The sequence below is a fragment of the Crocuta crocuta genome, unplaced genomic scaffold (genome assembly GCF_008692635.1).
Source record: "Crocuta crocuta isolate KB4526 unplaced genomic scaffold, BGI_CrCroc_1.0 scaffold17, whole genome shotgun sequence".
Lineage (NCBI taxonomy): Eukaryota > Metazoa > Chordata > Mammalia > Carnivora > Hyaenidae > Crocuta > Crocuta crocuta.
The window spans coordinates 5,983,644-6,000,677 of NW_027532041.1; the positions used below are offsets into that span (position 1 = coordinate 5,983,644).

General features: G+C 35.8%; 1 protein-coding gene across 3 annotated transcripts in view; it reads right to left on the minus strand.

The window, feature by feature from the left end:
- The window catches only part of CWC22 (CWC22 spliceosome associated protein), a 64,993-nt gene that overhangs the window by 28,137 nt on the left and 19,822 nt on the right, over positions 1 to 17,034 (minus strand). For 2 of the 3 annotated variants that reach the window (XM_077776361.1, XM_077776363.1), the window contains exons 2-5: positions 13,831 to 13,970; positions 8,749 to 8,816; positions 6,680 to 6,790; positions 3,318 to 3,563 (exon numbers count right to left, since the gene is read on the minus strand). In XM_077776361.1, the coding sequence (XP_077632487.1) occupies positions 3,318 to 3,563; positions 6,680 to 6,790; positions 8,749 to 8,816; positions 13,831 to 13,857 (452 nt within the window). In that variant the 5' untranslated portion in view covers positions 13,858 to 13,970. The remainder of the gene's footprint in view (positions 1 to 3,317; positions 3,564 to 6,679; positions 6,791 to 8,748; positions 8,817 to 13,830; positions 13,971 to 17,034) is intronic. The other variant, XM_077776364.1, reaches the window with a different exon arrangement.

A 17,034-nucleotide genomic window follows, 5' to 3' on the forward strand; every position in this document is an offset into this window, starting at 1 on the left:
TCTTTAATAATATAATAAAATTATGTAAGGATGTTTTATTCTTATATCCATGTATATCACAAATCATAACATTCATTTATTAGATTCGATGACTATTGATTTTACATTATAACATTCATTTACTTAAAATTACCTTTAAAAATATTTTTAAATGATCGCAGTTTTTTAAAAATTGAATTAGAATATGAAATACCCAAATATAAACCATAAAAGGAGATTTTTATTATGACCTTTCTCATAAAAGCATGAGAAAGAAAACAAAATTAAATATTTTCAACTATAAAGAAATGGTAAAATATGCAGGAAAAGGGAAGCTCACATGAAATCATAGGGCTGAAAGACTGCAGTATTTTAAAGAACATCTCTATATTTAGGGAGTAATACCACAGCTATATTAGCTGTTTTTTAACTTAGATCTCAGGCAAATAATTTAGCATAATTGGGTTTATTTAGGTTGTCTTTTAAAGCTCTAAAATTCTATGGTTTTAAATTTATTTCTCTGTGGAGTATGATTTCACCGATAGAAAGTCTTCTCTTTTTTTTCCTTATACTTCTCTGGAAGTCTTGTGAAGCTGATAGACTTCTGGGAATAATACATATAAATATATAGGACTACAAAGGATAGCAGTCATATTTAAATAGTTTTCAAAGCATGAAAAGAAAAAAGTTTGAAATAGTATTCTATGTGCTTTTTTTTTTTTAAGTGTTTACTTATTTTTGGGAGAGAGAGAGAGAGACTGCGAGTAGAGGAGGGGGCAGAGAGAGAGGGAGACAGAATCCAAAGCAGGCTTCAGACTTCGAGCTGTCAGCACAGGGCCCCAATACTGGGCTCGAACTCATGAAGCGCAAGCCCATGACTTGAGTTGAAGTCGGAAGCTTAATTACTGAGCCACATAGGAACCCCTCTATCTGCTTCTTTTATTTTTTTTAAGTTTTTTTATAGTTTATTTATTTTTGAGACAGAACATGAGTGGGGGAGGGTCAGAGAGAGAGGGAGACACAGAATCTGAAACAGGCTCCAGGCTCTGAGCTAGCTGTCAGCACAGAGCCTGACGCGGGGCTTGAACCCACGAACCGTGAGATCATGACCTGAGCCAAAGTCAGACACTTAACCGACTGAGCCACCCAGGTGCCTCTCCCCGGCCCCCCACCCCCATGTGCTTCTTAACACATTAAATAATACGAAGTGGTGGTGGGCCTAATCACTTAATTTTCAAGTAGGATGGCCATAAACAATATTTTGAGATATTTGCAACAAATAGTCTGTTAATACTATGGTTTGTTGCCTACATTCCTAATAGAAAGAAATGCCAAATTTTAGTAAGACATTAGTAAAAATAAAGATGGAATTTTTTCTTCCATTTACATTTACAGACTGCCTGAATTCTACCCATGGACCTCTTGAAGGTCCGTAGACTATGAGTCCCTGTTCTGGAGTGGTTTACCAAGGCAGAGGGGATGAGAGCAGTCTGCCCCGGGAGAGAAGAGTATTTCATCACTGCCACTGTCCTCAGAAGATACTGAGGAAAAATAAACAGACTCAGTTGCAGTTAATTATATTGTTTTTAAATACCCTATAGATCATGTATCCTCTAAATGCCTGCATCTGAGGTGGGTGGAACACTCCCAGGGGCCCCCAACCCTTACGCTTTGGTATGCTCCTATTTGAGAAAGATCAATGGCTTAAAAACTAGCCTAAAAACTAGCCTAATTGTGCTGATACACAATTACAACCTCTCTATTAAAGTTGGGGGAAAAAAAACGAATCAAGTAAAGTTGTACTTCCTAATTAAGAAACCTACAATTCACATGACTTAGTATCTACTGAAAGTAAAATCTGTAAGCTTCTCTTAGAGACTTCTACCTCTCCTAGTTCCCTTTACAGCCTATGAACAGACTTAAACTATATACAAAATTATATTCCAGAAATCTGTGTAAAATTACATACACTGTGGACTCTTCTCTACCCACTGTATTTATAAGGAAGTAAGACTTGGCTTAATAATAATGTTTCTGGTCTTTTATTGGAGACCATGACTGTTTCTCACTTAATACTGACACTACTGCCTCCGAGAGCAGAGAGCAGAATGCTTACAGGCTCATGAAGCTCCTACTACCCACAGAAGTCATCCCCAAATCCCTTCTCAATATAACACTGCAGGTATCACTACGAAGTACTGGAATATGACATATACAGAGAAATTTACTCATTGGTTTTAAACTTAATGTCATCTAATGTCCCTTTTAGGCTCATAAATTTTGAAAATTTTATTTCAAATATTTATACTTGATATAAATGGCATTTCTACTTCAAGCCAATTTATGAAGTAAATTTAGATTTCATTTATATAAGGTTCTCAAGTCCTTTCAAGTTGCCATTAACATACCTATGAAAGATGTGGGAACAACCTGGAAAGACTGGCTCACCTGGAAATCTGTTTTTCTTAAAGTGTACCTTCTATCCCAATCTTTTTATTACCTAATTGGCAAATGAGTGACAATTTCAATCTTAGATTGTTATTATCTCATTCTGCTAAAGAATAACGTCTTAAAAACTTAGCTGTACTTTCATACCTAGTTCTGTCTCAATTATTTTGAAAAGGGAAGTGAAGATATGTATTTTGAGGGTATATGTTCACATATGAATTTTGATTGTTTGCCTTAGCAAATAATTATAGTCTAAGATGGTATGATCTAAGAAAAGTAGAGTAAACTGTCAACTTCATTTTATAGATAGGTATAGGGGCTGGCAAACTACCTCCATGATCCAAATACATCATCCTATAGTCCATTTTTATAAATAAAGCTTAAATAGAACAAAGTCACACTCATTTGTTTACATATTATTTATGGCTGTATTCGCTACAACAGCAGAGTTGAGCAGCTGCAAGAGATACAATAACGCACAAAACCTAAGATATTAACTGTCTGGTCTTTTACAGAAAAAGTATGCCACTCTTGGTTTGGTGTAACTGGAAAGATTCATCTTAGCTCTAAAATATTAACAATGCTCTTGATTATCTATGAATAGTGGATACTACTAATAGGCATGCATAAAAGGAATAGTTTGAAAATAGTAAAAATAAACTATCTTTCCTTAAAGTCTGATTTATTCATGCAAAATAATTAAATGTTGAGCTAATGTCAAATAGTAAGCAGGGCTCCAAGGGAACTTAAGAATAGAGAAGTCTAATTAAAGGCCTCTACCATTGTGGACTAGTAATGTAAACTCTCAATAGCCAAGGTTAATTAGACCATAGCTGATTTTTTTTCAGCAAGGGTATCATCGCTTTGTATACTTAGTGATATTAACATGCCTGTTTTTATCTGTAATCTGCTCTTGCATCATCCTGAGCTTCGCAGGAGGAATATATGCTCCACCAGTACGAGTAAGAAGAGGATCCAGTTCATCTTTCTTCTTCTTTGCAGTAGGTTCATCCTGAGCAGAGGAACTCTGGGTTACTGATGGTTCTGGGCTTCTTCTCCCAGGGGTTGGGGATTTCCGAGACCTTTTACGGTCTGCATCTCTTTCTCTTTCTCTGCGTTTTTCTCGGTCCCTACTTCTGTAATATTAAAAATTTTTTTTTTTTTAATGGAGAAAAGACAATATAAATTACAGTCTTAAATGCGCTGCATACCAAATGAGCAAGACCATTTTCAGGTCACAAATGCAGACAAGGAAAAGTGGTTTAGAATGGTAAGGAAGTGCTTCACAGAGAAAATATAACTTAAATGAGGTTTTCAAAGCTTCACAGAATTTACACTGGGGCAAGTAGACGAAGTGGAGGAGGAAAGAGGGCCTTGTGCAAATAGTGGAAGACAGAGCAACTGCTGAAAACGTGAGCAGGGATGTTCAAGCTAATGAGTAGAATAGTGAGGAAACAATAAGGAACCATGTATAAAGGCAGTTGGAAAGATGAATTTGAGTCAGACTACAAAATCTTTAAAGACAAGGAATAGACTTCAAGTTTTTTATACTGGAGTTGGTGGGGAATCATTAATAGCTTTTGAGTATGATAATGATGTGAAATAGTGTTTTAAGAAGACAATTTAGTCTGCGATGTATGTGATAAACTATATAAAGAAGAAACCAGAATTCATCTTCAATAACGGCAATTTAGAAGAATGCCCTAAAAAACTGCAACATTTGAAATTATTCCTTGATACAAGTGGCATTTAAACCCTCAGAATATCAGAAACAGCTGGTTAAGACAGTGTAAAAAAATCAACTACTTTCTACCTTTAATAAGTATCCATTCTTAAGCTAACGTTTTTGAAGGTGAGAATCCACTCTTAAGCTAACATTTTTAAAACAAGGTATTATTCTCTGAAACTATCAGGAACTAATGGGAAACAGTGAGTGAGTATTCATTCTTAAGCTAACATTTTTTTAAACATTTTTTTAAATGTTTTATTTATTTCTGAGAGAGATAGACAGCAGGGGAGGGTCAAAGAGAGAGGGAGATACAGAATCTGAAGGAGGCTCCAGGCTCTGAGCTAGCTGTCAGCAAAGAGCCCGACACGGGGCTCTAACCCATGAACCGTGAGATCATGACCTGAGCTGAAGTCGGACGCTTAACCAACTGAGCACCCAGGCACCCCTTAAGCTAACATTTTTAAAACAAGGTATTATTCTCTGAAACTATCAAGAACTAATGGGAAACAGTACCTGCTTTTTACTATTTTTCCTGAGAGAAGAATTTGTCCAGTTAGCTATTTTTCACCTCTACTACCTTGGAAACTCGGATCATTCTGCTCATGTTTTGGGCGGCATGAGTTAAATGAACACAGTAAGTAAAAACAGGTTTTATTTATCTCTATTACCAGGAAACCACTGGATAGATTTTAGCTTGATGTATTTGGGAGGGTGTATTTGAGATGGTCTCTCTTAATAAATAGTAATACAACTTATACACATAGAGAAAACCAGTCACCTAGCCAGGAAGATGCAGAGAAGCTGTTCTGAAACTTAAGTATACCACTACACACAGAGACAGAGTGAACAGAAAGGAAAAAGAGTGGTTTCAAATAGCCACTCCAATTAGTCACAAAGGCAGGTGCACTGAAATCTAGGCAGTGATTTGCAACTGAGCTGCTTCTTATTGTGAGTGTAACATGTTCCGAAAGAGCAGCTACAGCAGGAATTTAGTGGCATTGGTTATGATTCTTCTGAGAAATACTAGGTAAGACTGCTAGCTGGCTGATAAAATTGCATCTTTACAATTTTAATATTTGGTCCTTTAGAGTGCAGAGGTAATAGAGTCAGTCTTCTTTGAGACTAAATAGAAATACTTCTCTTCCTATTGGACCAAAAACAGTTACAATGAAGTAATACAGTCATAGATAGTCAGAGATTATGGGAAAAAACATGGGCTTTGGAGTCAAAACTGAATTTAAATCCCAGTTTCATTGTCAACCAGACAGGCAAATGCAACCTCAAGTAAGTTACTTAATCCCTTCAAACCCACTTTTTAAATTTGTAAATTGTGAAAAACAGTATCCAGTTTTTAAGAGTTTTACAGTATTTGACAAAGAATGCAGGATGCCTGGCTCACCAATTATGATGGCAGTAGCTATTCTTACTGAGCTTCATTAAGGTGATAGCAGATGAACCTTCTGGAGGTTAATTTAATCTTACATTTTGGTTTTAGATATAGTATACTAGAAAGTAAGTAGTGTAGTGAGAAGGAAATTTTGGCTGCAGATATCACATAATGTGATTAGCTCCAAACTGCAGAGGAATTTGATCAAAATTTTAGTGGGGTATATAGTCTTCGTAGTCATGGAGTGGGTTTTCACGTATAGGTGGATTAGGAGGAACTTAATGGAGGACCATGCAGAAGGAGAAGGGGAAAAATAGTTGGGGAGAGGGAAGGAGGCAAGCCATGAGAGACTCTTGAATGCTGAGAACAAACTGAGAGCTGATGGGGGTGGGGGTAAGGGAAGGGGGGTGATGGGCATGGAGGAGGGTACTTGTTGGGATGAACACTGGGTGTTATATAGAAACCAACTTGACAATAAACTATTTAAGAAAAAAAATACAAAATTTTAGTGGGGTATAGTCTTGGTAGTCATGAAGTGGGTAATATGAGGGAGATATCAAAAGGATACAGACCTCAGTGACCAATAATATACGGTAGACAAGTTTATGAAAATGGATGACCAATAATAAGGTGGGTAGTCAAATTCTCCAAAAGCTTAGGAAAGAATAATTTATATTGAGATAAAAACTAGATCGACAGCTTCACTCTCACTGTCCTAGTGCCATCATGCAGCAGAGTAAACTGTGATCACTCTATCCATATGGTATCAATGACTTTCATTCAGTAAGGGATCTCAAAACCTCATCCTCATTAAGTACAGTATTATATCATGAATAAGAGCTGAGGCTCAGGGCCACAGAGACCTGGTCTTGCCACTGGACGTGCTTCTAAAACACAAACAAATGACTTAAATTCTCTATGCCTCAGTTTCTTTATCTATAAAACACACAGTAGTATTCACTTCACATATTTACCACAATAAGGAGTTGATTCACGTGAAGTCCTTATTAGAAAGCCTGGCACCTAAGAACATCTGTTTAATACTAGGTGGTATTACTACTATTGTTTTCATTAAGAAGCATAAAATGAATTTAAAAAAGTATTATTTTTCTGTAGTTAAAATTTCCAATACTAACCTTGACTCCATGCTACCATCATGAGAACGTCCTCTTCTTGAACGCTCGTAATCTGCCCTGCTATAATCTACGTAATCTCTGTCCCGAGGGGATCTGTCTTGTTCTGCATATCTAACACATAAAATAAGAAAACCGAAGTTATAGATGAAAACAACCATATTATAAATACTTAGGAAAGTCATATACTGGTAATGCTAAAGCAACTCTATGAATGAAAAATGTCTTATGAAACTATTTTTAAGTTTATGTGGTTGACAGCCATTCATTTAGTCTTGACTATAAAAGCTTTGAGCTTGTGTACAAAACAATTACTTGAGTTCACGTAACCAAACCTGTCATCCTGATTCACACCGTCTCAAGCAAAGGATTATATATATGGATATCATATATAATTAGCATGAAAAAGGCTAATTGCACCCTGCAAATGACTCGTTTGCTTAGTTGGCTCATTTTATCAAAGCAATAAAAAAGAGACCAACATGGGTTTGCCTCCATAAACAGTTTAACTCACTCCAAAAAACATCAGCTGTTATTCTTACTGAATAGCAGTGAGAACGGATTGAAATTATTAGCAACCAAAAATGACAGTATATGATCTGCCTTAAACATTAATAAAATCAGAGAACCCTAATAGAAGTTAAATACATATATACACAATAAACATAGTAACATACACAGTAATTATAGTACTTCAAATTTTATGTATAGTTAGCCCTTGAACAACTGCAGGTTTGAACTGCTTGGGCTCACCTATACATGATTTTTTTCCGATAAATACAGCACAGTACTAAAAATGTTATTTTTCTCTTCCTTATGATTTTATTAATAACATTTTCTTTTCTCCAGCTTACTTTATTGTAAAAATACAGTGTGTATGTATGTACATACAGTATGTAACACAGATAACATACACGAAATAATAGTTGACTGTTAATGTTGTTGGTAAGGCTTCTGGTCAACAGCAAGGTATTAGTAGTTATGTTTTTGAGGAGTTAAAAGTTATAAGCAGATTTTTGACTACAGGGGGCACCAGGGCCCCTAACCTCCAGGTTGTTTAAGGGTCAACTATATACATCTACAACTAATTTATATACATACAGATATATGTGTGTGTCAGTGCATGAAGAGAGATTTTTTTGTTTTTTGGTTTTTCTTAGGCAAAAAGTAGATGATTGATGAAAAGTACTAAGTAGTTGCAAACCATCACAATTAACTTGATGTCCACGAAACAAAAGTTTTTAGAGACAGTAGAGTGGAGTAAGAAGAAAGTATATAGCGGGTAAGGCAGAGATCAGACAACTGAATGAAGGTTTAGAGGATGCTTCTCCCTTTGTAAATTATTTCTAATGGTTATAGTTCACTAAGTGAAATAACTGAAGTACTACTGTGAATGCCTGATGAACATTAATAATAATATTTCTTGGGGTGCCTAGGTGGCTCAGTTAACCATCTGACTCCCGATTTCAGCTAAGGTCATGATCTCACAGTTCATGGGTTTGAGCCCTGCATGGGGCTCTATGCTGACAGCACGGAACCTGCCTGGGATTCTCTCCTCTTCCTCCCTCAGTCCCTCTCCCACTTGTTTGCTTTCTCTCAAAATAAATAATTAACTTAAAAAAACTGTAATATTTCTGGATCTTTGATCTTAACACAATTATAAGATATGATATATAAAAAATATTCTGAAATCTATTAAGAGCTATATAGAGGATAGTGGAAACATAAAAGCAATGCTTCAAAATAATATAATTTCAATTCAGTTTCCCATTTTATAAACTTTCATTTTGTGTTTCATTTAGTATTAATTTCACTTTATAAAACTTGTACTTAATATCTGATATGCTGAAATTATTCTTTCTCACCTTCAAAATTAGATAAAATCTGAAATTATTTACTAGAAACTACCAGAACAATCATTCAAAAATGATTTGTCCTCAAGCTTATTCAAATAATATTGCAAAGCCATCAAAAATAAATTGTTCATCCTAAAATTAGGAACTTAACAGCTAAATAGTTTCTTAAACTTATTACAAAAAATTTAAATTGCAGGAGCAAATAACATTATTTACCTGTCTTCTGGAGAGGAGGTCCTCTGATATGAATTATAGTTTTCCCTTCGGTCATGACCAGAAGAATGCTTTCAAAGGAAAAAAAAGAAGGGGGAGGGAGTATTTAAGAAATTATGAAAACACACAGAAAACGAAATACGTATTTTGGAAAATCAGAAGAGCCTTATAAATTACTTCAAAACACTTTTGAATCATTAAGAATAACTCATGCTATCTAAATAGTACATGAAAGAAAATTTTCAGGCCCTCCAAGGTAAATATCTGTGGCAGGTCTCTGGTTTCACTATGGACCAAGCACTTTTTTGAATTAAAAAAATTTCAAAGTAGAAGAAAATCTCAAATTTTTGATGCCACTTAGTTGATATTTTATTCATATGTAATAAATTATACATATATAGAATATCATTTCTATAAAGACCTTCTCTTGGTGAAAAACATGAGTAAGGGCCAGAGGCCTTCTAGCACAAAGAGCTCACTTTTTTGGTTATCGAAGTCTTATAATACTACACTTAACCTCCTTGGATCTACTTTGGCTTATACAAACCACTTTAATCCAGGTTAGTAAATCTGAATAGAATAAACAGCTAGAAGAAACTAACTCTAGTATATTTATGAAAATTCATTTTTATTTTCAGAAAACATTATTTGAAAGTCTGATATGTATAGCACTACTATGTTACAGTCTAAAGATTTGATAAAAATGATTCGTGAGAAATAGCTCCTATGCCAAATCCTTCAAAAAATAACAGACATACAAATAAGTAACTGCACTGTAATGTGAAACTGAAGAGACATGTCACAGGAGACAGAGATATGAACCATCCAGTGAGAACATATCCTAATTTAAAAATCCAAATACAGTTAAAAAGTCAAAATATTTATCTCTGTAAATAGGTATTGTTTTTACATCACTGGTGAAAATTCATGTTGACCAGCTATTTTTGTAGGATTAAAATAATTTTAACTACATAACTGTAAGAAAAGAAAAACTGTATGTTTTTCTAAAGTACCTTCATGTAAGAAATCTAAGAAAATGTAAATCAAATAATGAACAACTTGTTCTGCATATTTATAGGCTTACCTCCTTAATGGGAAAAAGAAACATTTAAAAATAGAAAGTTATACTGAACGGAAATATAAACAAACTCCAACTTCTTATTTTATGATTAAGTAACAGCAGTTTGAGTCTAATAGTCTCATAAATATATTGCCAAATAATCTCAGTAACTACTTAATTTTTTCTCCCACAACTATTGAAATTTTCTAATAGTATAAACTATTATATATAATAGGTGAATTAGCATGTAATCAAAATTTATAATTTACAGTAGTCAGTTTGGCTATTTTATACTGAATGCAACTATCTTAAAATCCTGTTTCTATGTTTCTAATGTATATAAGAAAGTTTTAAAAATTATTTCCCTTAGCAACACAATGAAGTAGAATTGTTCAGTATGTAGGCCATAGATTTCTATAAAATCTGACACCAAGATCCTAAGCCTAATATAGAACACAAGATTCATTCAATTCGTGGCAATATCAAACATAGTTTTTACTGATCATTTACGAGAGAACACAGCTCTTCCTGTGTAGATACTCTGGCGGATACAAAAGGAAAAACCCTCAGTGAACTTAGGATCTTATGGGAGAGATGATTGTAAAAATTTCCACAATTAAACATATCAGATTATATGTTCCTGAAAGAGCAACAGAGATTAAAAGGTAAAGAAAAAGAGGAGGAAGAGGAGGAGGAAGAAGAGGAGGAAGAGGAAGAGGAGGAGGAGGAGGAGGAGGAGAACATAACGAAACTGCATGGTCTACTTTTTCTTTTACAAAACACAATTATTTTGATTACATTAGGGAGAAGGTCTCAGTTCTGTGCTAATGATTTTTAACACATCTCCGCAACATCTGTTGTAGGCATGGGGGGAAACCAAAAATATTGAAGTCGTGAATCAGGATTTCGTAAATATGATCAAGTTAACGTGACTGGCACACATAGAAGTGCTAACAGGACATCTTGAGTAGGGAACAGTACTGAATACTGAGGGATGACAGTGGGTAGTGAACTGGAATTTGGTAGATGAACAGGATTTTACTAAGTGAAAAATCATTTTGCTGTGTGATACAAATAATAACCTGACTTTTTCTATTTCTTTTATCATATAGTTCAGATTGTAAGTCAGAGTAGCAGTTGAAAATAATATATTGTCAAAATTACCTTTAAAAATTCTCTAAACTGTTCACTAAGCAAAACAAAAGCTTATATCATGCGGTTACCTATAGTCTCTAAGAATATACCCAGAGCAGTATATGAAGGTGAATAGAGAAGGGACCATGAATCCAGACCTGTGAGTATCCATTTGGCTCAGGGAACAAGTCTTTAAGAGCAAGGAGAGGAAGGACTGGAACAGCTGGGGAACTTGCTTCTAGATCTCTAAGGAGGCTGCAGCAAGGCTCAATGGAAAAACAAGGGATCCTCAGCTGAAGCCTCCTGAACTTGGCAGACAAGGAAAAATGTGAGCTCCACTTGAGGAAGAAATGGGCCCCACCCAGCTTGTGGACCTACCTGTGGCTAATAGGATGGAGAGAGGGAGGCAGACTAGATTCAGTACTGGCCGAGAGAGCTGAGCCATCAAGCCTGAAGGGCATGTGACTGAAGATAGCCACTCCCAGGCTGGGAGGATGCCACAGAGGACCCAGCAGGACCACCTCCCAGCAGGAGGCAAAGGTGGAGAAGCACAGTATAAGAGGAGCAGGGAGAGGATCCTGAGAAAGACTAAGCACGTCTCCCTCTGTGTTAAAAGTATCTGATAAAATCTGAGTGCTCTTGTCAGCCAAGAGCCAGTTCTACATCAGGTCTCTTTTTCTTTACGTCCCTAGCTCTTAATACCATCTGCAACCCACTAGGCCCACAATTAATGAACTGCTTAAGTCTCACTGGACCAACAAGTACAAGTCCCTAAGAGGCAGATTCCAGAAGAATATATGAAGGTATCTACTCACAGGTGGGTCTACTTGAGACAGTGAGTTTCCACCAAAATGCAAGCACGGGCTGACTGTCTACCTAGCCTTCTGCTCAACAGGATTTAGAAAAGATTTCAGCAGAGCTGGTCTCAGTCAGTAAGTTTACCAATTCAGTTTATTAAAGATTTACCACGCACCAGGCTTTGTACCTGGTATCTACTGTTAAGCTCAGTCTACTGGTTCTCTTTAAAGAAGGAAGTTTAGGGGTGCAGAGCTGGTGGAGGAGAGAGGAAGGGAGCAGTGCCTAGGTCTAGAATTAAATAAAAATATACCCTCCCCTTTACTAACTCCAAGCCCCAAGAAGTGAGGTGCCTGCTTGTAGATCAGTGCAACTGAAAAAAAGTGGAAGGGTTTGCTCTCTTGCTAAGTCCACCAAGAGGCGGAGGAGCAGTTCTGAAAGTAGATGGAGTGACTGGTTCTGTTACTGCCCTGACTATATCTACCACTCTTTCTTTTTTTCTTTAAATTTTAATGTTTTATTTATTTCTGAGAGAGAGAAAGCATGAGCAGGGGAGGGTCAGAGAGAGAGGGAGATACAGAATCTGAAGCAGGCTCCAGGCTCTGAGCTAGCTATCAGCACAGAGCCCGATGCAGGGCTCGAACCCACGAACTGTGAGATCATGACCTGAGCTGAAGTTGGACACTTAGCCGACTGAGCCGCCCAGGCACCCCCCACTCTACCTTTCTTACAGCCTGCTTCAGCCGCACTAGACTCAGTCCTCATACGTGCTGTTCCCTCTGCCTGGCATACTCTTTTCCCAGTCATCTGCATGGCCGGCTTCCTCATATCCTTCAAGTTTCTGCTCAGATAGCTACCTTTTCAGTGGGTCTCTACTAAAAATTGCAACTTCCAATGCTACTGATCAACCTAATCCTATTTCTTTTGTCTACAGCCAGAATCTAGCACTTAACACTGTACCATGCCATAAAATTGACTTACGTATTAAGTTTATAATTTATTTTGTCTTCCCCCTCTAGAATGAAAACTCCATGAGATCAAGGATTTCTGTTTTGTTCACCATTTTACCTAAAGTACTTAGAACGGTCACTGGGACATAATAAGAATTTAGTGACTATCTGTTGAATAAATAAATTTATAACGTCTAAATAAAGGATGACACAGAATAAAGAACTTGTTTATGTCCATGAAATATGCAACAAAAGACTCACTTGTAGATAGACATGCAATGACTATGATCAACTGAGGAAGCAGATATGTGTCTTCCATTTCATGCTCATTCAGGAAAATATGCTCGGGGCGCCTGGGTGGCTTAGTCGGTTAAGTGTCCGACTTTCGCTTAGGTTATGATCTCGCAGTTCGTGGGTTTGGGCCCCGCGTCGGGCTCTGTGCTATCAGCTCGGAGCCTGGAGCCTATTTCAGAGTCTGTGTCTCCCTCTCTCTCTGACCCTCCCCTGTTCACGCTGTCTCTCTCTCTCCTAGAAATAAATAAAAATACTAAAAAAAAAAAAAAAGAAAGAATGCTCAAAGAATGGTGGATTTTCAGGGACCTGGGTGGCTCAGTTGGTTGAGCATCTGACTTCAGCCCAGGTCATGATCTCGCGGTTTGTGAGTTTAAGCCCCACGTCAGGTTCTGTGCGGACAGCTCAGAGCCTGGAGCCTGCTTTAGAGTCTGTGTCTTTGTCTCTCTCTGCCCCTCCCTAGATCATGCTGTCTCTTTTTCTCTCTCTAAAAAATAAATAAACATTAAAAAACAACAACAAAAAAAGAGTGGTGGATTTTCCTGCCCTGTTATTTATTTTTCTTCTGCACGTGCTCACTCACATGCACTTTCTTGATTTGTGCAGACATTGACACACGTACATGGACACACACGCGCGCACATATCCTGCATGTTCTCCTCTCACTTGTCCTCTTGCAAACTACTGCTTCTATCTGATCAAGGATCTACATTTGAAATTGTCTAAGTTAGGTATGTATATAATGCCACTCTACTGTCTGTTCCTAATGTCCTACTTACAGAAATGTATTTTTGATTAAAGGACAGATAACTGACTACAAGTTTATGTTCTTCATTATAAATTTCAAACACTTACCTTTATCTGTGCCACACTACTTTTCATTTTTTGTTGCCAGTTGGTCTGATAAATCAAAGACTCCTTAAGTTGGTCCAAATAACAAGTACCCAACAGTATGAATTCCTTGACAGTTTACTTTTTCTGTTTGCAAACGTTACCTGTGAGATATACCAAAGATAAGCTTTGTTAACATCGATAAAATGTATGTGAAATAACAACATACTATTTCCCCACAATGAATATTTGACCATCTTATTGTTCTTAATCGGTAGGCACAAATATATAATCGATAATTACATAAAAATTGAAAAAAGCCTTAAATGGTTCCACATCACAATGTATAAAGAACACATTTGTAGAACAGACTGAATAAGAGAGCAAATAATAAGGGATTATTAAACACCATTTTAGTCTAATTATGGAAAGGAACAAAAATTAATTTAATAACTGATGTCAGATAACTTTATTCAAACTGTTTTCAGTTAAGGAAACCTATACTTACATCATAAAATAGTACTGTAAACAAGTGAACAAAGGAAATAATGATGTAAAATAAAGTCTATATAAGCTGAGTACAAAATATCCCATGTTTCTATATAAACTAAGAATGAAATATCCAAAATTCTTCGAATAATAATTACTCAGAAAGAAATATTCTCTGCATAAAAACACAGTTTTTATAAACTGTGTATAAAATAATTAAGTTTTAATGTAGTCTATCAAAGGTACATGACTTCAGATATATTCAGACATGAAAACTAAGCATTTGGCTCAGAATAAACCTAATCACCAATGTTAAATGATGAAGTAAAAATTTTTCAATATCCATCTGTTAATTACATTTTAAGAATTTTTGAAAAATGCTGAATTGCTAGGTATGTTAACACAGAACTGTCATGTACATATTTTACTGTAATTATGTATCTAAATGGTTTATGGTTTGGTATAAGGTAATGAAATCAAAAATCAAATAAAACAGTAGAAAATAAGAGATTTAAAAGAGGTAGAAAATGTAGAGAAAGAACTATGCTAGTACCAAAATAATTGAATACAACGAGGAAAATTTTAAGGTCGAATGCCAGAAAGGATTATAGATTATCTAGTCCAATTCCTTCTATTATAGATAAAAAAATAATGAAAGTTAGATAAGTTATTTCAATGTTCTAAGCAATATTACCAGTTAATGGTGAACCTATAACTAGAGACTTAGCCTAAGGACATGCAATTAAATTTTCTTTCAATGAGACCACATACACAAGTAATCCTAACACTATAAAGTGACATAGAACTCCTATCATTTAATGCAGATGGGGGATATACACAGATCACTAAATTAAGAAAAGTTTCTATTACAGTGGTTAGCATGGTATCAAGGTTATTAAGAGCAATATATATGAGATTCTTTACAAGCTTATTCAATGAAATATAATTGCAATCTAAAGCACACCACCGATTACGTATTTGTCGCTGTAGTTAGACTAACACGCTTGTAGGGACTCTCAGAAGGGAGAGAGATGGAGATGAGGAGCCCTGTGTGCCCAAATTCCTGACCACCTCTGAACCAACACATGAACAAAATAGTACTTCTCAGATCAAAGAACTGAACTGTGATATGAAAAGCTGCTTAAGAGACAGAATTTGCAATTTAAATCTAATCAAGTTAATTGTCTAAAAAGTCACCACTCCTCAGAAAAATGTAACAGAATGTACAGTTTTAACATATCAGTTATAATGTCCAAAAAAGAAAATCAAAGATAACACTGAGATGGCCCAGATGTTGGAACTGGCATACAAGGTTTTGAAAGCATATTCAAATGTGCAAAGGAAAACATGCTTGCAAGAAATAAAGACAGGAAATTTCAGCAAAAATGAAACAAACAAAAAGCACAAACAATAAAAAGAAGAAAATAGAACCAAACTGAAATTCTAGAACTCAAAAAACGTATGAAGTGAAAAATTCACTGGCTAGACTTAAAGCAAAATGGAGATAATAGAAAGTCAATGAGATTACCTAATCTAAAAGGTAGAAATTACCTAATCTAAACACAAACAGACAAGAAAATTAATGAGCAGGGAAGCGTAGAATAATATCAAAAGGCCTAATCTATGCGTAATCAAAGTTCTACAAGGAAAAAAAAAATAGAATAGGAAAAAAATGTTTCAAGGAATAGCCAAATTTCCTCCTAAATTTGGTCAAAGGCAGAGAATCCTAGATAGCATAAATATAAAGAAAACCACACCTATGCACATAGTCATACATAATAACCAACAGCAAAGCTAAAGGGAAAATCCTGAGAGCAGCAAGAGGAGGAAACACATTACATACAGGGAAATAACTATTCAAATTATTGCTGACTTCTCATCAGAAACTAAGGAGACCAGAAGACAATCTTTAAAGTGTTAGGATTAAACAAAAATAATATTAAGAATGAAGATAAAGACATTTACTAGTTAAAACAAACAAAAGAAAACTCAGAAAAAGAGAACGTATCACCAGCAGACCCATTCTCCAAGAAATGCTGCAGTGCTCAGGATGTAGGGAAACGATACCAGTGAAGACTTCAGAAAGGAATAAAGAACACTGGAAATGGTAACTTTCTCAGGAAGTATAAAAAGAGTACTTTTTCCTTCACTTAAAATACATAGGTCTCTTTAAAGTAAAAATAACATCTTGAGGGTCACCTGGGTGGCTCAGTCAGTTAAGCATCTGACCCTTGGTTTGGCCACGGGTCATGATCTCACTGTGAGTCTGAGTCCCATGTCAGGGTCTACGCAGCTGGTGCAGAGCCTGCTTGGGATTCTCCCCCTCTCTCTCTGACCCTCCGTCTCTCAAAATAAATAAATACACTTAAAAAAAAAACCATCTTGAGGAGTGACAGTGTATGTAGATGAAGTATACACGTTAGGTAGCATATAGGAGGAGCTAAGATAGACCTACATGATCCAAGATTTCTAAACTATTATGAAGTGGCAGTAGTATCAAATCTAAGAAGCTTATGGAAAGTTAAGGATATATATTGTATTCCCTAGAGCAATGACTATAAAAGTAATGTAAAAAATATAGCTAAAAAGCATGTAGATAAATTAAAATAGAATTTTAAAAAACTTTAAATAATTTAAAACAGCAAGACAGAAGGACCAAAGGAACAAAAAACAGAAGACAAAATGATAAGCAAAGCACTAAGCTGCTCAAGCAAAGTGGCTTGTTTAACATTTTTTTTC